Genomic DNA, 27,060 nt, shown 5'->3' on the forward strand with positions numbered 1-27,060 from the left:
CCAATGTGGTAGGACTCCATATTATAATTGCAAATCATAATAGATAGATAGATAAATAGATAGATAGACAGCCCTCTGCGAGCCTGGGAAAAGGAAATGAGGTTTGCAAGTTACACTGAGGAAAGCTGACGACAGTGGCCAGTAAGGAGATGATGCAGTTAGCTGTCAGCAGTCCTCTCATGAACAAAGACCTAGTAACCATACACACACAGATACACACATACTCACACACAGGCTGCTTAAACTTTCCATCCACGAGGAACACACGTGACACACCCCTGCTACACCAGAATTTAGGAAAGAGAGCTCAGACGGAGGTTAGCTATAGAACAGAGAGGTCGAGAAGGGGACAAGCGATACTCGAGGCAGGTCGAAGGGGAGAAGAGCTTAGCAACTCGAGAGACAGAGAGAGAGAGAGAGGGAGCGAGACTCTATATTTCGCTTTGTGTGAGAGACTTGTTAATATTTCCAAGACAAATAAAAATAGTCCCATACTATTCTTTACCTCTCCTGTCACTACATGACAAATGGGAAGTTACTACAAGATATAAAAGCCGCTCGACCACAAGTCTAAAATATATATATAACTCAACTACAACTCAACCACAAAAGAACCACAAAGTATTTTATGACACAAAGTCATTTATGACATTTAATAATCACTATTTACTATGAATAATATATGTATACAATATTCATACAATTATGTTACTTTTACAATATTATGTATTTCACTTAATTAGCTTATAAGTTCATTATAATGTATATATAATATGTATTAATATATTATAACTATTAAATGTCGATGGTACGCCATTTTTGCGCGGCCGAGCAGTGCGGTAGGACTCTATATTATAATTGCAAATCATAATAGATAGCTAGATAAATAGATAGATAGACAGCCCTCTGCGAGCCTGGGAAAAGGAAATGAGGTTTGCAAGTTACACTGAGGAAAGCTGACGACAGCGGCCAGTAAGGAGATGATGCAGTTAGCTGTCAGCAGTCCTCTCATGAACAAAGACCTAGTAACCATACACACACAGATACACACATACTCACACACAGGCTGCTTAAACTTTCCATCCACGAGGAACACACGTGACACACCCCTGCTACACCAGAATTTAGGAAAGAGAGCTCAGACGGAGGTTAGCTATAGAACAGAGAGGTCGAGAAGGGGACAAGCGATACTCGAGGCAGGTCGAAGGGGAGAAGAGCTTAGCAACTCGAGAGACAGAGAGAGAGAGAGGGAGCGAGACTCTATATTTCGCTTTGTGTGAGAGACTTGTTAATATTTCCAAGGCAAATAAAAATAGTCCCATACTATTCTTTACCTCTCCTGTCACTACATGACATGTGGGAAGTTACTACAAGATATAAAAGCCGCTCGACCACAAGTCTAAAATATATATATAACTCAACTACAACTCAACCACAAAAGAACCACAAAGTATTTTATGACACAAAGTCATTTATGACACCAACACGACTGGCTGTGGCAGTGATTTCACTGCTTTGAAAACTTTCTCCTAAGCTGAATAAAACGTCTCATTGTTACTAGAATATAAGTAATTATATATATATATATATATATATATATATATATATATATATATATATATATATATATATATATTAGGGTTATAACTTTTTATTTTTTTCTAATAAAAGGTAGCCTGTATCATAAATAGATGAACTTCTGTTTAAAAACAAAAAAGCCCTTATTCCTCTCAGTTTTATAAAAAGGTCACCCGCAAATAAAAAAATGGATTACCAGATATTTAACGTTACCACATGCAAGTTTTATCACTTTCTTAATTTTTAAATAGATTTTTAAATAACTTTATAGACTCGCACAGAATATTTTAGAACTGTTTAGAACTTTCTAGAACAGTATGTAACGTTCTAGTATGGTTTAACATTGTTTAGAACATTCTAGAATAATCCAAATATTATAAAACAGGATGCAGTTTTCAGCATCTAACAGTTATCTTCGCAGTTTGCAGGTGAACAGTCAGCAAAATAATTGCTTAGTGTGTTACTGTCTAAATTATATATTTTTGTTTTTCAGATAAGCATGATGTTGCACAAAAGAAGTGATATTATCGTACAGAAGAACAAGAATGTCTGGACCAAAATTTGGTGCGGTTCCAGCTGTCACATAGAAGAGGAATTGTGCCTTTAGAAGAATATTCATTAGAAGAAAAATGCACAATGCCAAACCAAATGCAAGTTGTTGGACGTTACCAGTTTCTTGGTGCAAAAATCAAATTAAGAAAAGAACGAATAGTTGAAATTTCCAAAGAAGTTACAAAATTATGGGAGAATAAATTGAACTTTTCTTTTGTCAGATCAAGGAAAACAAACAAAACTTGACAGTGTGCTAAAATCTTACAATGAATGTGTCAAAAGGGGAAAATATGATGCCATAAATAAACTTTTTGATATCACAAAAGTAAATGGTCAATGGTTATCCACTGAAGATAAACAACTCTGCCACCTACAAGTGCAAAGCAAAGGAGAAGTGGGGTACTCAGCAGGTCAAGTTGCAAGTAAGGAAACCATTCACCCTTCAAAAAGACGAATACTGCCTGATGGACCTAAATTACCATCAACATCTTACAATCTTTCATCTAGTGGTAGTTGCAATATATCTGGTGACAGCGAATACAAGGATGAAGATGAGACTAATCATCCACCAACCAGAAAACACAATAGAAGTAAAGTTGCACTTAACCTGGTGACATCCGCTGGAGTATCGACAAATAAAGCTGCTAAAATATGCAAACAATTGTCACATAATGGTACTGACATAATGACATTCCAGCTCCAAGTCAAGCAGCAATTTACAAGTCAATGTACAGAGAGGCTGCTACACTGATGGAGGAAATGATTGAAAAGTTACAGTTGGTAACATGGTCTTTACATTTCAATGTAAAGCGGATTAATGAAAATGAGTACCAGGTAGTACTAATTAAAAATGAAAGAAACGAAATAAAACTGGATGCACTGCATTTGGAAAATGGCGAGGCTGAAACTATTGCTGAAGGAATTGCAAAAGTTATTGATGAATACAACTTATGGCATGCAATAAAAATGATCATTGCTTATACAACTAGCGTTAACAAGGGGAACAGTGGCGGATCCAGGATTTAGGAATGGGGGGGCTGTTTGTTAATGTAATGGGCGCCGAGCGCCGAAGGCGCGAAGCAATAAGCTAGGGGGGTCTGGAGTGAGCGGTATTATTATTATTATTATTATAGCTTTTTATTTTTACTGATATTGATATTTGATAATAATCAGCTCTTAGGGGAGCCATTCATAGCTGAAGGGCCCCCTTACCCCTCCCTGGATCCGCCTCTGACTCGGAAAAAGAGTGGAGTTGTTGTTAGATTATAACAAATGTTCTCTGATAAGAGTTTCAACAAACCACAATTTATTGGGTGTAAGCATCACATTCTGGACAGGGTTCTCCGTTTGGTAATGGAGGAAGAACTTGACACTAACACCAATTCTCCAGACATCGAGTATCCATTTGTGTTTCAACTAATATAGAATAATGAAAAACTAAAATCATAGTTTGTTAATGGAATAGAAGAGATCTTCGATAAGTCAGGATGGAGAGATGACATAAGCTTTTGTACCATTTAACAAGGATGTTTAGATTCTTTGAAGAAAAAGGGTATTTTCCTTTGATTAACTTTCACAAAATTCCAAATATCAGTAATGCAAGATGGAATTCAAGAGCAATTCTCACTATCCTTGCATTCATTCTTATCGTACCTACAACAAGGAAGATTTTGGAGAACATATGCAAATTCATTTCGTACGTATGGACAGAGTACTGGCTTACTAATCTGATGTACAATGAAATGGACTTCATGAACTTGTCAGAAATACTGACACCTTACAAAAAATCACTAAACTCATTGCAGAATCACTGGCAGCGGGAGTCATCCTTACTCAAGATACCAAGACGTAATCAGTGTGCAGAACGTGCAATCATAGTGATGCAGGAACTTTATGCTGCCTGCAGAAACAAAGCCAAACTGCAACTTAGATTTATTTTAGGTAATAAACAGTGATTTTAAAAATTGATGCATTTGTATGAGATCTTTTTTAATTATTATTATTATACATGTGTTTTAAATATCTAGGGTCACATGTTGCTGTGGATGGAAGAATAGATGCAGAAGTGAAGTTTAGAATAAATGAAGTAGGAAAGGTGCTGGGAGGAATGAAAAAAGTGTTTAGATGTCGTTCGCTTAGAATGGATGTAAAAAGAAGGCTGTATGAGGGTGTTGTGGTACCGACTGCATTGTATGGGGCTGAAACATGGAATATGGGTGTAGCAGAGAGGAACAGTTTGAATGTAATGGAGATGAGGTGTCTGAGGAGTATGTGTGGAGTGACGCGTATGGATCGAGTGCGGAATGATGAAGTGCGAAGGAGAACTGGAGTTGTTCAGGAGATGGCTGGTAGAGTTGAGCAGAGGGTGTTGCGATGGTTTGGGCATATGGAGAGAATGGAAAATGAGCGATTGGTGAAAAAGATAACTAGATATGATGTGAGAGGTGTAAGACTGAGAGGAAGACCACGAATAGGATGGATGGACAGTGTGAAGAGAGCGCTGGATGCGAGAGGGATGTCTATTGAGCAAGGAAGAGTGGCTGTGCGTGACAGAAATGGGTGGAGAGAAATTGTGAATGAATAAGTGATGACGCAGCCCTGAGGGGATATTCTCCCGCATTTGGTCTGATCAGCTATTTCAGGTCAGGTGCGGGTAAGGGGATGAGTCTGTTATGATGTGGCAGGGGTAAACCAGCTCTGCTGTCGGGCCCTGCTGCGGATGTCACTGATTGCATTGCGCAGTTGTCCCTTGTGTGGTGTGGTGCGGTGAGGATCTGTCCGTTCTCCCCTTTGGGGCTAAGATGCGAATGAATGTGTTTGAATGGATGAGTAAATGGAGAGTGTGTCGTCCTGTCTCGGCTACTTCCCTTTCCTTGGGGGAAGCAGCCTAGGTATATAGATAGATAAAATAGAATATTCACATGCAAAATCGAATTTTTTGTTTCGGGGTGACCTTTTTTTTTTTTTTTTTTTTTTTTAACTGAGAGGAATAAGGGCTTTTTTTCTTTGTTTTAAAGCAAAAGTTCATCGACTTGAGGTGAACATAAGGTTGTATAAAAGTTATAACCCTATATATATATATATATATATATATAGATAGATAGATAGATAGATAGATATAGATATATAGATATAGATAGATAGATAGATAGATAAAGTGGTAAATAATAGCTAACAGTTTCATTTAAGAAGCCTTTTGTAATGTGAATAAAATGGCATGGTAGAGGCAACAATGTATAAAAAGTGAGTGCTTAGTTGTTGTGATGTCAGTCAGTTTGAACCGTTTGACTGTCATGGTGTATTTTCGTTATAATCTTGCTATAACTTGAGGAATTGGCCAAACATTCGGAAAACCTCTCCCACTGAAAAAAAAAAATCTATATTGAAATTTCTGATCATGAAGTATCTAAGCAAGTATAAAGAAAATCGTCAGATGGAAACAAATAGCAATAAAATAATCGGACTGAAGGTGATTATTTCACTCCGCAAGTTTCAGGCTCGTATTCTCGGCGGTTGATGAAGCTCCCTGACACCTCTTCCTTATCGATTTATTTTTGGACAAAACTGGATATTATCCTTTTGCAAACTATTTCTACATTAGTATGGAAGTATTGGAAGGATTTATTTAATATAGAAGAGTACAGCAAGGTGTATTAAACAAAATATATTGCTTAGGAAAATGGCTTATCGGAAAAATAACACAGGAAATGGCTTATCGGAAGAGTGACACATAAAATGGCTTATCAGAAGAGTAACACAGGAAATGGCTTATCAGAAGAGTAACACAGGAAATGGCTTATCAGAAGAGTAACACAGGAAATGGCTTATCAGAAGAGTAACACAGGAAATGGCTTATCAGAAGAGTAACACAGGAAATGGCTTATCAGAAGAGTAACACAGGAAATGGCTTATCAGAAGAGTAAGACAGGAAATGGCTTATCAGAAGAGTAAGACAGGAAATGGCTTATCAGAAGAGTAACACAGGAAATGGCTTATCAGAAGAGTAACACAGGAAATGGCTTATCAGAAGAGTAACACAGGAAATGGCTTATCAGAAGAGTAACACAGGAAATGGCTTATCAGAAGAGTAACACAGGAAATGGCTTATCAGAAGAGTGATCTCGAGTTAGTCACACGCCCTCTTTCTTGATATATTTTTTCCTCCTCCTCCTCCTCATTATTATTATTATTATTATTATTATTATTATTACCACCGCTACTACTACCACTGCTGCTACTAGAATAACAACTACTTCTACTGCGAATAAATAATAATAATAATAATAATTATAATAATAATAATAATAATATAATAATATTAATAATAATAATAATAATAATATTATTATTATAATAATAATAATATTATTATTATAATAATAATAATAATAATAATAATAATAATAATCAGACTTTACTACTACTATTATTATTATTATTATTATTATTATTATTATTATTATCATTATCATTATTTTTATATTATTATTTAGTACTGTAGCTTATTTTACATATCTGTGCATCACTCAGTTCTTCGTGACTAGCATCCTACTCTAGTGTTAATCTTTTGCTACAACTCAGAATACCGGATAGAGAGATGGCAATTTCAGGCCAAGTTAGAGTAAAAAAAAAAATTATTGGGAGCAAAAAGACATAAAACAATAGTTAGGCTTGTATTTGTATCGGGTAAGGAGGCTCCCTAACACCTCTTTCTTAGCAAATTTATTTTTGGATTTGGCTGGGTAATATCCTTCTATACGTTATTTATGCAGAGTATGGTGATATGGAAGGATTTAAGTGACAGAATGGGACACTAAGGTGTAATAAGGAAAACAAACATCAGGAAAATGTGTTAGGGAGCTTCTTCAGCCGGCTAGACTACGGGCCCGTCTTCTGTCAGAAGCCATTTTCCAGCACGCTCTTTCTTCTGGCCTGGCGGTACAATACCCCACTTTTGCTATTATTTCCATTATTATTGGTGCTCTCCTATTTCTTCTTCTTTTTCTTATTTTACATATTTATATTTTACCCTATATTTAACTAGATGGTGTTGCGATGATGATAAGTATGATGACGTGATGATAATGGTATATATATATACAGTATATATATATATATATATATATATATATATATATATATATATATATATATATATATATATATATATATACTGACTATATTATTCATTTATGTATTTATATAAGGCACATCTGAGTCCAAACATTTTGACAAAACAGAGCTTTGTTCTTTGCGGCTTTCAGTTCCTGTATGGCAGCAATACACCCAGACAGCACAACGAACTGGCCCTAAAAATTCAGCTAATGTTTCATGTGCTTACTGCAGGGTAGGAATATATGCAAAGAATTTTTTTTTTCTTGCACTTCTTCAGTAGCTATATGAATTATGTTTGTGACAATTGCAGTACAACTTATTATAGAGCCTTTTGCATATTGAATAGTAATTCTGTAACTAAGTAACAATACTACTACGACTGTTAATACCAATACTCGTAATAATAATAATAATGATGATATTAATAATAATAATAATAATAATAATAATAATAATAATAAATTACATTAGAAAATAAGTTTTGCAGTTATAGTATTTTATTATTTCATTACCACTCCTATGGTGAAATCTAATACAATACGTATGATTAATAATAATAATATTAATAATAGTAATGATAATAATGTTAATAATAATAATGACTTATTACTACTAATATTATTATTGTTGTTGTTATTATTATTATTATTATTATTATTATTGTTATTGTTATTATTATTATTATTATTATTATTATTATTATTAACATTATCATTATTATTATTATTATATATTATTATTATTATTATTATTATTAACATACCACGTTGAGTACACAGCTTCCCGTCCGATCAGCGAAGTTAAGCAACGTTGGGTCTGGTTAGTACTTGGATGGGTGACCGCCTGGGAACACCAGATGCTGTTGGCATCCCTACGTGTCAAGTGGGGTTGGTGGAGGATTAGTGCCCCTCCCTGTAAAAACAATTAACTCTAAGCCGTTGGCCACCCCGTTTGGGATACATGGCGTCTGGCAATGAATGAATGATTATTTATATATTCATTCCAATAGAAAAAAATTGTTTGTTCTGATTCATTATTAGTTTGCCAAAACAGCTATTGCTCTATACTAAAGTGTAATAAAAAATCTGGTATTTTGCATTAGTACAAGATGACTATACACAACTTTTCCCTGTTAATTAATGAATTCTGGTATATTACATGCTCATCAGGAAATATTGTCCTTGTTATATTTTTTTCATTAATCAAGGTAATGTTGCAGGCATAATATTTTTAAACATATTTTTCAGTGTATGGAATTATTATAAGTTTTATCCATAACTTCTTTAACAAATTCTGTGTGAAGGTCTTCTACAAAGCTGAAAAATTGTGTTCAGTGGGAGGAACAGCAAAAAAGATAGTTACTTTAATTATATATATATATATATATATATATATATATATATATATATATATATATATATATATATATATATATATATATATATATATATATATACCAGTATATATATATTATGTGACCGACTCTGGGCATAGGCTTCACAGCCTGCTTTCAAGGCTCAGTAGTCCTATGTACCATACACCTCCACATGTCACCACTTCGGCGCTAACATCCACCGTCCATACTGAATACATGCTAGGGCTGTCTCATACAGGACTGGTGTATTGGTATTAGTGGGGGTAATTTTTTGACATGTCGGCGGGGTCTTCTGGTAGATCAGTAAAGTCTGATATTTATGAAATTCAAATCCTTAAACTGTTCCCTGCCCCAGAGGGATTTGAACCCGGGTCCGTTAGGACTGCAGGCCACCTCTCTACTGATTGAATAGTAATTAACAAGAAAGCAAAAATAATGACAAGAAATTGATTTGACACTTGGTATGTTGAGCACACACACACACACACACACACACACACACACACACACACACACACACACAAAATGAAAAAGTGAAGCGTTTGGTGAGTGACTCGTAATTATGACTGTCAACAACACCATCACTTATGCTGGTGGTGCTTCACAGTCGCGTCCACAGCGGTGCACCACTACCCAAAATCCCCCCCCCCTCTCTCTCTCTCTCTCTGACATCTTTGTTTTTTCAGATGGTCATTAGGGTGTTGGAGAAATGGCACCTCCATCACTGAGCGCCGGTGAGGCAACGTCCACCAACGGTAATTGCCGTCGGCGTCACTTACACCAAATGTCACCCCACATTGCGTTTCGACCTACCATAACACACCACGTAGCACTTTTTTCTTATGGATTTATTTTGCATATTAATCATTGACGTTCTCTTGCATGTTATTATTTTTCTTAGCGATTTATTTTGCACATTACTCCTGAACTTACTCTTGTGTAATATCCCACTTAGCATAACACACTGCGTAAAATTTTTTCCTTGGCGATTTATTTTGCGTCTTGGACCTTAACGCTTCTTGTGTGATATTATTCTCCCTGGCATAACACACTACATTGCATGCTTCCCTTAGTGGTTAATTTTGCATTCTACTCTTTAACACTTTCTTGTATGTTAGTTTTAATATCGACATACCTTGGATCAGTGACGAACAAGAGGGTATGAGGGTGTATGTGGAGAATAAGTCGCAAAATAAGAATTGTTTGGGAATTTTACAAAAGCACTTAGAATCCGACACTTTGGCTCATGTTCTCGTCAGTCAAGGAGAGTCCCTAGCACTTCCTCCTCAGCTATTTGTTATTCAGGGTATACCGATATTCTAATGATTTTAATTAACGCAAAAGACTATAGTAATGTATAATAAGCAAAATAAATCGCTTAGGATGAGATCTTAGGGAGGTTCCTTAACCGACGAGAATGCGGATTGCTATTTTGTCTTTTATTATTATTATTATTATTATTATTATTATTATTATAATCATCATCATCATCACCATCGTCATCATTATTATTATTATTATTTGATGATGATGATGATGATGATGATGATGAGTATTATTATCATTATTATTACTGTTGTTGTTGTTGTTATAATTATTATTATTATTATTATTATTATTATTATTGTTCTTGTTGATATTATTGTTATTATTTTTTTTATTGTTAATAATAATAATAATAATAATAATAATAATAATAATAATAATATTATTATTATTAGTATTATTATTAAGTACGGATTTCATTAGTTTGTTATATTGTGGAAGGAATTTACTGTTTACAAATTCATAAATCCACTGAGTGACAATTTTGAAAAGTTTAGCAATTTACTTCTTTCAGTTTGAGGACATTGTAAATAATTATTCTTGCCACCACTGTACTCTATATTTTAACTTGAGGTATGATTCTCAGAGGTATTTATGATGGGTTCTGTCGTGTATCAGGTTAATTTTTGCAGGATGGCCAATGTTAAATTCTGTCGTCTCAGGTTAGTTTTTACAGGATGAACAACATTAGAATCCTTCCCTGTCTTTCCCTCTTTCGTCAAACACAGCTCCTGGGTATGAGAGGAAAACTATCATATTTCCTGATTTTTATTCCTGTTTTCCCCAGTTGATCGTCTTCAGATTAGGGCTGGTCTCGAAATGATAAAGTTAAGGTTCTATTCTCAAACCTTGTACTGCAAACTGGAGTACAAAACCCAAATTTTTGACGGTCATTTATGGAACTGAAAGCCTGTGGTTATTACGTATGGTCAGCCCATCTATCTATCTATCTCTATTGCCAGACTCCTTAATCCCGTAAGGGGTGGCCACACACAAATCGCCTCCATGTCGTCCTGTCCCCCGCCATTTCACTGCCCTGCTCACAGCTCACATCCCCCTCTCTCATATACATCACTCCATCCCTCAAACTCATCCTTGGCCTTCCCCTCCCTCTCCCTCCCTCCACCTCACTCACATACACTCTCCTCGTTAGTCTCTCACTCGCCATCCTCTCCATACGGCCAAACCACCCCAACGTGTTTCTCCTAACGCTTCCTATCACATCCACATCCACACCACAACGCTCCTTCACTTCCTCATTTGTCAATCTGTCTCTCCACGTGCATCCCATATTACAGAACGCAGTCAACACTCATATAGGAAGGACAAATACATTTCATCGCTGGTAAGTACTTCAAACATCGTAAAAAATCTGAAGTCTGCATCTCACTTCGCGGTTTCAGGTTTAAGTAGACGACCCAGATTCACAGGCTCGTATTCTGGTCGGATCTCCCTAACACCTTTTCCTAAGCGTTTTATTTTTCTTATAGCACCTTCCTGTACTATTGTGTGAGATACATATTCTTCAAACATTGCCATACTCTGCATAAATAACGTACAAAATTATATTAGCCAACCGAAACCAATAACATATCGCTAAGGAAGAAATGCTAGGGAGCTTTGTTAACAGGCAAGAATATGGACCACAGACTTCACAAATAATGCCAGACCATCAGTAAAGCTGACACAACTACCTCAGGAAAAAGCCATCATTTTACTGCACTTTTCACCAAATTTAAAAGCTGTTAGTAAATGGAAATCAGTATCTCTAGTTGTTTAATTATCTATCTGTCTACTGCCAGATGCCTCAGTCCCATTAGGGGTGGCCACAAAAAAATCGCCTCCACGTCGCTATCCTCTGCCATTTGGCTGCCTTTCCCCAACTCACACCCCAAATATATCTCTTCACTCCATCCCTGCTAGAAATCTATCTAGTATAATGCTCATTGGTTCCATAATTGACATCAAATTATTGGTAAAGCCTGATCATAATCTACAGATTATTATACTGCCTAAAGAAAGTGTTATTAGCAGCTACTGGCAACACTGTAAGCACTCGGCTAGGCTGTCCCGCTCACTAAAGTGTTGAGAAATATTGTGCATTTCTTTTTTTTTTATGTATATATATTTAGCAGTTCTCGTTTGACAGTTACAGTTGGTACTGAATGAAAACATGTTGCAGCTAAACTGTAGGCGGGTTGACTAGCTGACTGTTTAGAAAATTCTGTTTAAAATTCGCTTATAACATGGTTTCATTTTGACAGATGTAAAAATTGTCACTTAATGGAACTGTTATCACTAAGGGGTTAACTGGCAACTCTTCGCGGGTGGCTGTGATAGGCTGATCCGTTTCCGGCATGCTCACAGCTACACCAATGGTCACAAATGTCTCTTCTCACGTAATTCTCGAGAAAAGAAGAACAGGCGAAAATAAAGACTGATGTGTCGACATTTCTTTGTTTTCATCCTGGGGCGACACGTGTAATTAAGGGTACCGATTCCTCTTGGTTCCTCTCCTCTCCCCCGCCACACGCACCCAGGCGATACGGTTGATATTTGAGAAAGTTTGACAGTGGTAGTGTAACTGTCGCTCTCACGATTTACCCCACTGAAAATTATCTACCTGTACTGTACCTGCTTGCCTGTAGTTTTTTTTTTTTTTATGTCTATCTATCTATCTATCCGGCCGTCTATCTTTATTTGGTTGTATATCTGCTCATTTTTATCATAATAATTTAATTATCTATCTGTACCATGTTTTTAGTCCCTCTTACACAGAAAAAACATGGAAAATAATTCCAGTTCAAATATTATTTTGTGCAAATTAGATTCCGCTGCTACTTCTTACAAGGCCCTAAACTAGCTCTCATTTTTGTCTTACACCGGTAAATAATTTTGTTTTCATTCTCATATGTTTATAACGTCTATGAAAATTATATTCTCAGCGCTGTAGACTTTTAGATAAAAAAAAAAAAAAACGTGATTTTTTTCTCTCTTCCTGCATGTGGAGTATAAATATGCAGTTACCTTTGTTTTATATTGAAAATATTCACGGGTATGGTGTACGAAATAAAAGTTTTCATAACACTGAAAGATGTTATTAACCTTCTTAAAAACAGCAAGGATTTTTTTTTTTTTTTTTAAACATACAGTGTATAGTTTATATATTGCCATGATAAAAAAAAAAATCAGTTACGCTGTTTTCCCGAGGATCAGAAGCAAGGGGTAATGAAGCACTCTCTGGAAATAGTTTGTATGAAACCCAGTTACCATTTTACTGCAGTGAGATTCTACTTCATTTTCATTAAAGAAAAAGCACCAGAACATAAACAGTACCGTAATCACGTTTTACGATAAACATTTATGCACGATATTTTTTTCTATATTATTATTCCTAGTACCACATTTATTATTATTATTATTATTATTATTACTGAAAGCATCCTACTGAATGCGACAGATGACTCAAAGATCGCTTTGGGATGGTGACGTCTGTACATTATTATTCTCCCGTTACAGGATATTCTTTTAAGCTATAAAAAACAATTCACTCATGTAGGAAGTGTAACAAAGTAAAACTTATTTTTTTCTGTATGATTTTTTGCTGTTTGTATTTTAGCGACCGTCACACAACATAATTATATACAACTTGAGACCCTCGTAATGAATTGGTGAAAGACATAGAAAAGGAGAGAAAAACAGTGCTTGTTTGATTCAGAATCAGCAGTGTAATATAATTAACATGAAACAACAATTGGAAATAAATATTAACCTTACTTAAAGCTACTGAATAAGTTGAAAAGTGGAAGATCATTAATAATTTATGCATAAACTAATCAATATTATGGACTAGAATCATCGCACACACACACACACACACACACACACACACACACACACACACACACACACACACACACCTGTCTGTCTATCATTCTATCTGTCTATCTATCTATCATAATTATAACAGTGGATTTAAAAAGTGTATAAAAACATCAGAAACAACAGGCTGTTTGGTTATGTAAAATAAAAGAATAAAACAAATCCTAAATATAAAGAAAAAAATAACTATGTAAAACTATGAATGTATAAACAAATCAAAATAGAAATAAATAAGCTGCACTTGATCTAAGTTTAAAGAATGAGCTCTATTTAAATCCTTATACATTTTAACGAATCAGTAACTAACAATATAAATACAGTTGTGGAGAATCAAATGGAAAAAAAGAAACAGTAAACAAGCATAATAAGGGGGGTGGAAAGGTGCATATGCAAGATATAAATAATGGAAATACATGATTAAAAAAAACTTAAGTACCGGATATACACAATTTCATTACATGTGGAAGAGGATTATTTAATGGGTACACCTACAATATCTACCTGTCTAACTCTCTCTCTATCCATATTGTTGTTATACTGATTATTTAGTCGTTTAGTTGCCGCTGTAGTTATAATATTTTGTAGTTATGATAATTTGTGGGTGACAGCGACTTGGAGGCGTTTTGTCTGCGGCCACCCTCTGCGGGATTAGGGCGTCGGGCTATAGATAGACATGTAGATAGTATTACAATTACATAACGAGTAAGCCTATAGAATCACCGTGACTACTGTGCCAAATATTAGGCTAAATCTTACATGAAGGTAAAGTTTTAATAACATATGCATTATTAACATCAACCCAGTTCTCAACCACTACGAAATTACAGTCACCGATGATATAATGGGGGGATATCATCTGCCTCATAACTCACTCATACCAGCAGTAACTATTGCTCTGTGACTGCAGAGAACTGAAGCATTTATAATTCTAAGCTAGGCAGAAAAAACTCCAGATGTCTGGCACTTTACGGGATATATACTCACCACCACCACCACCACCATCATCATCATCATCATCATCATCATCACCACTATCGTTAATGGGGTGGGCAGTACAGTCATAGGAACATGAAAGTACAAAATGATTCACTCAGGCTGTTAAATATTTACGTGTTTCTCCCTCCTTGTGGACAGCAACTTTGTCTGACTTTTTATTACCCTGTGTACACCAAGTCCTGGCCCTACCCTGAAATTATAGTGAGGGGGAAGAGAGAATGATCTTAGAAACTGTCCTTAATTCTCACTCTTTTCAATAATTTTACCCCGCCCTCTCTCTCTCTCTCTCTCTCTCTCTCTCTCTCTCTCTCTCTCTCTCTCTCAATAGTGTTTTCATCATCATAATGCGAATGAATTATAGTAACGATTGACCGAGAATGGTCTATAAATGTCTCCTTTACTTCCACTCCTTTCCATTGATCTAACACCTGCATTAATAAAAATATTCGATGGACACTCTAATGGCCACTCGGCGTTCTGTCATAAAACTGCCAAGGTAAGTATGCTTATGCTATCAGTATTCGTGTAATATAAATGCAAATTTTTCGGGTGGGATAGGGCTCCTTCAGGATGCACCCCAACTACAGAAATAAAACTACAGCAATAAAACTATATTAAGCCGATAGAAATTAATAAGGTGATGTTCAGTATTTTCATCTGTTGAAACAACAAAGAGAAATTATACTTCGTCTGTATTTTTCTCATCACTTGCCTGACAGTCAGCCGGACTTGCACTGCAGCTTGTTAAACAATATTTGTGAGAATGATCCTAATCTATCTGCAGAGCGGCGCAGGCTTCACATTAATTTTGCCAGAGTTTCAGAACTTCAGGAGCCTTGTACTGTCTACCTATCTGGGATTGGCAGGAAAAAAAAATCATGTAAAATATACAATTTGTTACAAGAAAAACGAAATTCTGACACAGTGGGGAAATTCATAACATCAAAACATAGGGGAATTAAACCTGTCACTGCTACATTATCCTAGAAGTTATTACCAAAGTATTATCCAAACATTTAACAGTGTATGTTAATTTACGAAGATATGTATAAAGAAATAAATAGCGTACTTTATCAGCATTAGGCCAAGTCTGGGCGGGTGTCTGTTTACTTTCTACACTGGGTTTTCGTGTTCGCGGGCTACCTTGAGCACTGGACTGTAGTATATAAGCGAACACAAAACTGATTTTCATGATTATATTTCTAGCTAATTACTTGAATAAATTCGTGTCTAATCCCGCCTCAACAAGATGGAGGGTAATTAACACTGTGCTTAGATAAAAACAAAACCAATTACCTTGCCAGGCTTTGGTTCTGAATGGTACCATTTTCACACAACTTGCTGTTTTTTCTTTCTTTTCCTTCAAAACACATATCAGGTATAATACTGTAGATTAGCTCATCACATGGCAAAAATTATTATCTTTAATTTCTGACCTGCCATATACAGTACATGCGCAGCTGGAACCTTAGATGACATTTTCATTTTTTTGCGTATTAGTGCAAGACAAATTTATGTTAGAATATAAACATCACTCTGACATAATCATTTTCATATTTACATTGTATTTTGATAAATATGTAAAATGGTGCAATGAAAGCAGAATATCAATACTTTTGGAACGTTAAACAGGCAAATATTGTTTGTTTTGGCTCTGATCCCAGCATTGCCAAGAAAGTAGAACCACTGAACAAACTCTCAAGCAGAACACAGAAGTGGGTGTTCTTCATTTAAAAAAAAAAAAAAAGTGTCATTCAAATGAGTGCTCGACCGTTTCTGAAATCAGTGTCGCTTAGTTATTTTTATTAATCTGGCCTTCACGCTCTACAGTATTTTCTTCCTATCATCCGCCTTTTTCTGACTTATTTTCTCCTGTAAACCTTGAAGTTACAGGGTCGGGAAATAGGGTGTTCTTGGATTCTGTTTTGATACTCTCTTCAGTCATCTCGTATCCTTGTTCTCTCCCCTTCCCTCCTTTGTTCCCCTTTTTTGATTACCAACTTTTCTTTTCAGCCTTGTTATTTTAGCGACAAGTTTCGGTACATATTATCCCAAGCCGTGTCAGTTACCACTCATCTATTATCCCCCTCCCCTCCTTCGTTCTCTCTCTCTCTCTTTGTACACACACACACACACACACACACACACACACACACACACACACACACACACATACAATCAACTTTTTTTTTAGCCTTGTAATCATAACGTCACGAGTCTCGGAACAAGTCCCCCCAAACTATCTCAATTTTCACAGTTAAAAATCACCATGTTTCTGTTGTGTTCTCTCGTTCCTATGTGTACTTGTCCTCTCCTTCTCCCGCCCGTCTTTACAACTTTCCTCCCCTCCCATCCTACCTGTCAGGGAATGGAAAGCAACACAATTCTCACTTTCAGTCACCGTCGTTCTCTACTCGATCTTCCCTTTGTCTGTCCATCTAATTAGCTCTTCTCTCCCTCTTCCTCTCCCCCTTTCCCCACGCCCCTTGCCACAACTTCTCTCTCACCTGTCAAGAAATGGAAACTGTCTCCATACTTTCTGTCAGCCATCACCCACACCTTTCTACAATCTTCCCTTTGTCGGTCCAACTTTTGTATTCCTGTCTCCCTCATACTGGCCACTTTTTTCCCGCCCCTTTCCACAGTTTTCCTCTTATTCCTGCCAAGAATTGGAAACAATTCTCACTGTTTTCAATCTTCCCGATTTTCTCTTGTCAGTCCTCTTTTTCTGTGCGTCACGTATAGCTTTCATTCCCCTCCTACTGTCATCTCTCCCCTCCCCCTCCCCCTTCCCACAACTTTCCCCTTCTCCCCACCCACCTGTCACGGAATAAGTAAAATGTTTGCACCACTCAAAGAAATATATATATATATATATATATATAATATATATATATATATATATACACACACACACACTCACACCTCAGGTGTGACAACAGCAGCAAAATTTGGCATGTCAGTATTAAGAAACCAGCCAGGATGAAACTGATGAGTACTCGGTTTTTGGACTAAAACCATGGAAACAAATAAGTCAGTATTATATAAGTGGAAACAAAATATGTCCAAGAAATCAAGAACGAAGACAAGAACAGTGTTACGTTTGGTCCTTTGCACTAACGCCACCTTGCGGGAGACAGTGGCACGCTGGCTCAGGATTGGTCGCAGTAGCTTCGCGGACGTACCTGGCCAGCCTATCACAGCGCTACCCCCTCACCCCGCCATTATCCCCTCACAGCACCGCCCCCACCGCCTCTCAACTGACGTGTGTGGTGCTACTGAGAGGGGAAATTGTAGGTGGCGTGGCAGCCATTCATCTTAATGGCGAGATAACCCATAATTAAGCACTGCACTATCATGAGGCCTTTTTATAGTTTGGTCTGGCTTTTATCATACATTATTATCATTATTATTATTATTATTATTATTATTTCATTTCGGCCAGCCACTGGTTGACAAGGGATTAATGAAGCTTTTAACTAACTTGTCCAGTTCCAAAACTCAGTCCAAAGAGTATACGAGCAATCAGTAGGCAGCGGCAATGAAGAAAACATCGTTTCTATCCTAAGACATAAGTATCGTTAATTTCTGTCCATAACTAGAAAAACATTAGCCGACCAGAAACCTCTCTTGGTAAAATATGGACGTATACTTTTATCATGGATCCTTTAAATACGATGATGATTTATTTATATTGCTCTTGCTGTTTAATTCGATTTGATTACCGACATCGTGTGAAGTCATGAGCATAAGAGTGTGTGTTTGTTGTTGTTCTTGTGCTTGCTTTCTTGTTCTTGTTCTCTTGTTTGCTTTGTTGTTGTTCTTGTTCTTGTGCTTGCTCTCGTGTTGTTCTTGTGCTTGCTTTCTTGTTCTTGTTTTTGTGGTTCTCTCTTGTTATTCTTGTTCTTGTGCTTGCTTTCTTGTTGTTCTTGTTCTTGTGCTTGCTTTCTTGTTGTTCTTGTTCTTGTGCTTGCTTTCTTGTTGTTCTTGTTCTTGTGCTTGCTTCCTGTTCTTGTTCTTGCTTTCTTCTTGTTCTTGTGCTTGCTTTCTTCTTCTTCTTGTTCTTGTGCTTCGTGTCTTGTTCTTGTTCTTGTTCTCGCTTTCTTGTTGTTTGTTCTTGTGCTTGTTTTCTTGTTCTTGTGGTTGCTTTCTTGTTGTTCTTGTGATTAGTGTCTTGTTCTTGTGCTTGGTGTCTTGTTCTTGTTCTTGTGCTTGGTGTTTTGTTCTTGTTCTCTTGCTTGCCCTCTTGTTGTTCTTGATTTTGTCCTTGACCTCTTGTTGTTCTGGTTCTTGTGCTTGCATTCTTGTTCTTGTTCTTGTGCTTCGTGTCTAGTTCTTGCTGTTGTACTTGCTGACTTCTTCTTGTTCTTGTGGTTGCGATCTTGTTGTTCTTGTTATTGTGCTTGCTGTTGTTCTTGTTTCTGTGGTTGCCTTCTTGTTCTTGTTCTCGTGACTAGTTTCTTGTTGGTGTTCTGCTTGGTCATCTGTTTGTAGTACGTATAAAGTCACCCAACATGACGCCCATATTGCCTGTCTATAACACCTACCTTCACAGAGTATATTGCCCTGCCCACCAACCCCACCACTCACAACCATGCCGCCCATTCCATTTATCCCTCTCCACCAACCCCATTTTTTTTTTATGCGATGAAGAAGGAACCAAAGGCTGAGCTCGCAGAACAGTTCCTTCCAAGAAAAAAAATACAAAAGAGAGCCAAACTCAAGATCCGTTCATTTCGACATGCCTGGACACACTGCGTTTGAAAGACTGGAGATCATAGGAAGTAGGAAATACAGACAGAGGGAGACAGTTCCAGAGCTGACCTGTTGCATAAATAAAGGACTGGGAGTAACGGTTAATTCTTACATTAGAGAGTTGGACAGAAAAGGGATGAGAGTTTGTTGCTAGATGGGTGATACGCACTCGTCGTAGAGGTGGAGGGATGCAAGCAGACAGTTCAGAGAAGCAGTGACCATTGATGTAGTGATAGAAATGAGATAAAGTGGCAACAGTGCGGCGAAGAGACAGAGGTTGAAGGGAGCCAGTAAGAGGAGGAGAGTTGATGAGACGAAAAACCTTTGACTCCACCCTATTGAGAAGAGCTGTATGTGGGGAGCCTTTCCACACACGAGAGTTGTACTCTAAACAGGGGCGAATAAAACCCCTGTATAAAGTCAACAACCGTGCAGGGGTAAAGAAGGCACGGAGTCAGCTTAGTACACCTAATCTCCAGGAAGCAAATTTTACAAGAGATGCAATATGATCTTTCCAAGATAAGTCCCGAGTGAATGAAACCCGAAGCATGTTCAAGAATGACGCAGGATTGAGCTGGATATTATTAATGACAATATAATAATTATGGACATACTGTATTTGGGTTCTATAACATGCATATCAATTTACTTCGGGGTGCGTAACAAGGTGCCCCGTGTTTGGGATATATTGTGACGAATGACATGCCATCATAAACCTTTAAATAACCATATGGGAAAAAATTTTTCGTTTATTTTGTCTATATTTATGATAAAAGCACATATTTTCCTGCTTCAACACAAAAAATCACTATATTATACCATTAACTTATGATGCAATAAGGAAAAAAAAAAATGTCATAACTAGACCCGGTCTCCCTATATAAGAATGCTCCTCCAGCCTTTCAGTACACAGAAAGCTACCACTGAAATACTAGAGCTTGCAGTAGGTAAATATCAAGACTAATTTAAGCTCACAATAAATCATACGTATATCAAAAGATATTAAAGACCAAATTTCATTACTGATGGACATGATACAAATACAAAAATTAGGCAAAGCTGTCTATAGTAACTTTTTACATTTGTGACACTTTGTGCAATAAACTAGACCTTTTGGCCAAAGCACCTGCAACTGTAAGAATATGGGTGTGCTAAGTTGGTTCAGTGCTTTACTCACACACACACACACACACACACACAAAAAAGGAAAAACGGAAAGAAAATAAGAGAATGTGCATGAGAGAGAGAGAGAGAGAGAGAGAGAGAGAGAGAGAGAATGTGTCAAATACCCAGTTGCTACTCTGCCAGCATGGGGAAGGACTGATTATGGTTACCACTCTTTTTCTCAAGGAAAAGGTCAAGTCCCTTACTGGACCTCAAGTGGGTAATTATAATCACAGATGAACAGACCTCCTATACTCTTTTTACTCTGACTTGGCCTTAAATCGCCGTCTCTCCAAATTTAATGCTGAGTTGTAACATTAGATTGGCACTATACTAGTCACAAAGAAGTGTCATGGAAAGGATGTAGAGCTATAGCATTGTCTTATTATGTCACTGAAACGAAAATTTAGGTCAAGTTAGTGTAAAAGAACTAAAGCTATGATTTAAAAAAGGTAATAATAGAATTTGTTGCACTAACTGCTTTATTAAGTATTCATAGTAGTACAGGTAATTACACATAAGCCATGAGAAAATCTTTAGGAGTTGTACCAGCGGCGAAATACTCGAACATTTGTACGATAGCATTCTTGCCGAAATTTATATCTGTTTCTGCAGGAAGAACTAGACATGGGGATAGTATGCTCACTCCTATCCTTGTTCTTCCTGCACAATACAGATACGACCAACGATAATGACTTCGTAACTGAGATTTGCTTTTGTAGGAAGAACAGGAGACTTGGGAAGACTTGACCCCCTCCTTTCTTTGCCCCTCCTGCAAGAACAAATCCAAGTTACGACAGAGAATCTCCCGTAAATATATTCGAGTACCCCACACCATTTTAACTGCGTATCAATTATAGACGAAATTAGTTAACAAGAAGCAAAAACTCAAACTATTATCACGATACCTTTATTCAGATTACATTTCTTTTTCTCGCCATGTCTAGACCTTTTCAACCTTCTCAGGAGAGTGTTCTAGGTCTGATTCCCATTCTTCGTCCCATTTTTGCACTTATTTCTGTTCATCAGTTAAATGTTAGACGATAACAGGATAGGTTAAGTTAGAGTAGAGAGAGAGAGAGAGAGAGAGAGAGAGAGAGAGAGAGAGAGAGAGAGAGAGAGAGAGAGAGAGAGAGAGTGGAACTGTGATCGATAATCCAGGATAAGTCAAACTTAGAAGATAGTGTAAAAAATAGTATAAAAAACAAATTATGTTGCCCAATTAGCGACGGGGTTAATGAAGGATGTGTTTGGCCCTCCATCACTAAATATCTCTCCTGAACTGAATGCAGTTTCCTGATAAGAATCTAATGAAAAGATATTGTACTGTATAGCAGCGCTCCGCAACCGTTTTTACTTCACGGCAAGATATTCAGTTTGTTGAACTCTTGCGGCACACTTGCAGTAATAAATGTTTGGCATGATAAGTGTCAGAACTGCGTAAAGTTAATTTTACTTTTGCTAACAAATATGCAGGAAACCACTGTTCCTAAGCATACAGTACCGTGTATTTAAAGTAATGTATTGAATTTTCTGATCTTCAATAAATTTACAAAATCATTAAAAAAAGATCATTTTGGGTGCATGCACTATTATGCATTTCCTTATATCACATGGGATAATTTTTCAAAATAATGTTTGTTTTTTCTCAGATGAACTCTGGCGGTTTTACTGTGATAGATTATAAAACGAACACATAACAAAATTTATATTCCCAGGGCCAAGTAAAACAGAAATTACTGTTGAAAGAGTCTGCAATAATATCAGCCATAATGCTTTCCCAGAAAAAATAGATAAATGATACTTTCAGTGAAAGTCATTGAAAAACTTGTGCATATTTTGAGGAGCACAGGCTCTTACTGCCTTGTTCTATTTCAGAAAGACACACGAAATTCCTCATCTGGTGACTTTAGATATGGTCTTTATGTGTGTATATATATATATATATATATATATATATATATATATATATATATATAATATTATCTCTCTCTATATATATAAGTGCTAAATATGGAAAAACTTACTTAACACAAATATTTTGCTGCAAATGACAATATCACATCAAGAGCACATTTGGAGATAATTTGGTACTCTTTTCAGCCCTACCCAAAGTACGAGTATGTTTATGGATACGTCACTGAATTTAACCCATTGGTGCACAGTGTCCTCAATATAGGACGGAACTGGGCATTTTCAAAATTTAATAACAAAGGGAACCCCGGGGTAGGGACCTATGAGCTTCGCGACTATGAGCCGACAGGCGGAGGGCGGTGCGCCTAGCACCCTTCCAGCAAAATCCTTCACACAAGAAAGCTGGGAGCCAATGGGTTAAGTCTGAGGTTACAGTAATTGCTTATTACCCACAAGTTTCTCTCATGCCCTCAAAGAGAGATAATCAACTGATGGTTCAGCAGTTGAACCAAAAAGGTCACCAACCGAGTCACACTGTTTTGCATAATACAAAAGTTTTCTACCACGACATTCCTTCTGAGTGAACACCTCAGTGTACTGGCCACCATTCTGTACTGATGGAAAAATAGCCACCAAAACCCACTTACAAATAAAAATGAGTGACCAGTACATTTAAATTAAAGAAGTTTTATGAATACACGAAATGTTTGAGGAACTGTTAGTAGTAATACATTTTAACCCGCCCTGTCCCGTCGACGTATGGGTACGTTGCAACATTTTGCATTTGCCAGTCCCGGCGACGTACTGGTACATCGTGCAATTGCAAGGTCCCTAATTTGCACAATTTTCAATTTTCGCTCATGATTTTTTGTACGTATACACGGGACACCTTCCTCTATTCCTCTACAAGATGCCAAGCAGGGACAATGCCTTACACCACATAACCTCCCCTCTCCCCCCCTCACGCCATTGTCTCGGCAATTCACCTGTTACCAGTGACCTGGCCAGTAAAGATATTCAGGGTCAGAGTGATTCCCCAATCGATGACAATGTGGAGGACAAAGTTTACATAGCATTAGAAGAAGAAACAGTCAGAAATAATGATCAGGTAATGTGGCAAAAAGAGGTCAGGTATGGTGATTAGTTAGTGAGTGAAACAATGCTTATAATGCCTTTATTACTACTTGAAAACCAATATACTCTCATACTACATATAAATTCGTACCAAGTAAATGAATAAATACCGTTTATGAGTTGTGTGAAATAGTTACCCTCCCATAGAACTCGTTTTCTTTGATGCCAGCATGTTAGAAAACCCAGTCAGGTAAGGAGGAACTCCTACCTGGATCGAGTATTTCAAACCTCAGGTGAGCGATTTCTCTATGAATTTTCGATGTTTTTCACCAAAAGCAGAGGTTTTAGCCAAAAAAAAAAAAAAAATCGAAAATACCTCGGGATTGGGGGATGTCGGAGGTGCGGAAAACCTCGGGACATGACGGGTTAAAACACAATAATAATTGGACCTAACTTAAAGGGGTGTCCACACTATGACCTGAAGCAGGGTGTAAAGTATACTTGATAGCGCTGACCCTTCAGGTTTTCTGGGAAGGAGAATAGGGTGATGCAGGAGGTTGACGAAACACCTTGACTGTAGAAATTGGTCATTTATTTACATGCTGCTTCTCCATTACATGTTAGATGCTCCAGGTCTGGGCAAAACTTGAAAACTGCCTAAAACCAGACAATGGCCATGCTGGACCCAGTGTCAGAAGTAAAATACTTTGCCAGAACTTGGTTAAAGTCCACTCCCAGACTTATATTCAGACTTGCTGCAAGACTGGTTCCAAGACTTGTTCCACTGAAAGTGTTAGAACTTTCAGGTAGTTTAAAGCAAAGTAATAAGATAAAAGTATTATACTTTTGTGAAAAATAAACCTTTTTGTAGGAATATTTCAAGGAATTAGACAATGCAGCTGCCCTTTGACCATCCTAACCCTTAGGTGTCAGGATGATACTGCATATATAGGGTAAGAATTCGTCACCTTATTTGATAATTATAAAAACAGATTTTAGTATCACGGTGGTGTAAGTGACTGGCCGGCTTACCCAAGGGCGTCATAAGCTGACATCAGCTGTTTCTGCCCTCTCCTCACACAGACACACAGGCCAGCTGCTCTGTACTCTTCTCATATCTAAAAATTTCTAGGGCAGATTTCACTTTCAAATATTACTAACATAGGCACAATACAATCAAAATACCTTTTAGCGGAAAAGAAGTCGGTGCACTAACTCATAATGGGGCTAGGAGAAAGAAAAGCCCCAGGCAGGACGCTTTGTTGCTGTCCCCGATAAATCACAGCAGAGAAGACCGGGTATCTAGTTTTCCCTTCCCGTGTTGCCAAATCTCCCCTTAGGGATCCTTACTATGAAAAGAACATTTAAACTGACTATGATATTTTCTTTTAGAAGTGTGGATAAATATCACAAAATATATAGGATCTCACTGTAACATATTAGCCTCAAGTGTCATCGTACAACTGAAAAAAAACAAAAAACAAATACTGAATCGTTGCAGAGAATACACAACATTATCACAAAAATGTATAAAAACATGGGATATGACAGTGCAAAGTGCAAAAATATTACTGGCATTAATTTCCAACCTGTACATGAGTGTCATGGTAAACTCTTGTAATAATATTACTAATACACCAGCAGCCAGTCTCTTACATGTGCAACTTTTTCACGGGCCAAGGCGCATCGTATTGAGTGACTCACACATACACTCTAAAACGTTTTATCCATGTCCAAATGATTGAGTTTCTGGCGACGGTTTTGTAGACAGATCACTTGTATTACAGGAATATATGAAAAGGAACAGTGAAGTTTACCACATTTGTTTATTCATTTTCACCACCAACTTATATTTATTATGTTGATTTATATATTAACATTAATCTCATGGAACTGTTTTAAAGAGGGAAAGGGTAATGTTCCGAGGAATGCCCGGAAGCTTTTAGCGGCACACTGGTTACGGAGCACTACTGTAGAGATTAATGTATGTAGTGGGTAATATATGGAGAAATTTTGGTGGTCTGGCCACGTGGAGTGAATGGAAAGTTTGAGACTGACGAGGGAGGTGGTGGTGGATTATATAGAGCGCAGGGCTGGGGATTGTGTCGGGAATGTGTGGTTGTGGCCTGGATGCTGGTTGTTGCAGAGATTACTTTCTGGATCTGAGAACGAAATAGAGTGGGGGGGGAGGGGGGAGACACAGACAGATAGAGAGACCTGCCAGTTATGTTCGTGTCTATCCAGCTTCAGGTTCACACAACAGGGAAGTGAGGAAGAGCATCCGCATTGCCCAACTTCCAGCAGCTTTACTAACAATTTCAAACAGCAGAATCAACAGACCGGCTGCGTGTCCACCAGCCAGAACTGCGAACATGCCCTGGAACGAGATTTGATGGCTTAGACCATCCACTCAGATAATTTTGTTAGGTTGATGTTTGACCTAGCCCTGTAACCTTGACCTTTGACATACTGTTCTAAAAACAATAGCTTTTCTCATCCACTGAATATAATTACAATCAGATGAAAACTGTCTGAAAAAATTATACACACAAACACACACACACACACACACACAGAGTGAGAGAGAGAGAGAGAGAGAGAGAGAGAGAGAGAGACAGACAGACAGACAGACAGAGAGACAGACAAAGTGTGAAACATAACACCTGTCATGAGTTGAAAGAGTGAGCCATACAGCTACCAAGACCCACCCATAGGTTTGTGAGGGTGAGTGTTGTACTGACGGTGATCCTGGTGGGTAGGTTGAGGCAGGAGGTGGAGTTGGGTATCATGGTCTTGATCCACTGGTAGTACAAGCCAGCCCCAGCCACGGAGAACACTCTGTACAACACGAAACAAGACTTTTGTGTGTGTCCGACTCTGGGCATACACTTAACAGCCCGTTCCCTGAGACCCAGCAACACTCCTACGTACTATGTGCCTACACATGCCACTACTTCAGCACTAACACCCATTGTCCATACTGAATACTTGCTAGGGCTGTCCCATACAGGACTGGTGTACTATAATAAGTGGAGATATTTGTGCAAAATGTCAGAGGGGTCTTATGGTATATCAGCAAAATCTGCATTAACGAAATTCGAATCCTTCAACTGTTCCCTGCTGCAGCCAGGATTCCAAACCGCGTCCATTGGGACTGCGGGCCACCTGTCTATCAACTCAACCACTCTCGAGAAGTTGTGTCAAATAAGAAAGTATTTTCAAATGAGAAAGTATAATTTAAAAAAAAATATGTATTGTCAGTAAGTAAGCACAGTCCACAAGAGTCTGTTATCCAGGAAGAAAATGGGATCAGTAATAGTAAACGAAGC

At 37.4% G+C, this 27,060-nt stretch overlaps 1 protein-coding gene and 1 pseudogene across 1 annotated transcript in view; one reads left to right on the plus strand and one right to left on the minus strand.

The window, feature by feature from the left end:
- The window catches only part of LOC145397255 (uncharacterized), a gene marked incomplete at its 5' end in the record, with an annotated part of 71,092 nt that overhangs the window by 20,972 nt on the left and 23,060 nt on the right, over nt 1-27,060 (minus strand). Inside the window, 2 exons of the mRNA XM_080270452.1 lie at nt 26,027-26,108; nt 26,440-26,569. Coding sequence (XP_080126578.1) covers nt 26,027-26,108; nt 26,440-26,569 — 212 coding nt within the window. The remainder of the gene's footprint in view (nt 1-26,026; nt 26,109-26,439; nt 26,570-27,060) is intronic.
- Nucleotides 7,995-8,114, plus strand: LOC145397295 (5S ribosomal RNA; annotated as a pseudogene).

The sequence above is a fragment of the Coenobita brevimanus genome, chromosome 40, assembly GCF_032717465.1.
Source record: "Coenobita brevimanus isolate Jiangsu-jjx chromosome 40, ASM3271746v2, whole genome shotgun sequence".
Lineage (NCBI taxonomy): Eukaryota > Metazoa > Arthropoda > Malacostraca > Decapoda > Coenobitidae > Coenobita > Coenobita brevimanus.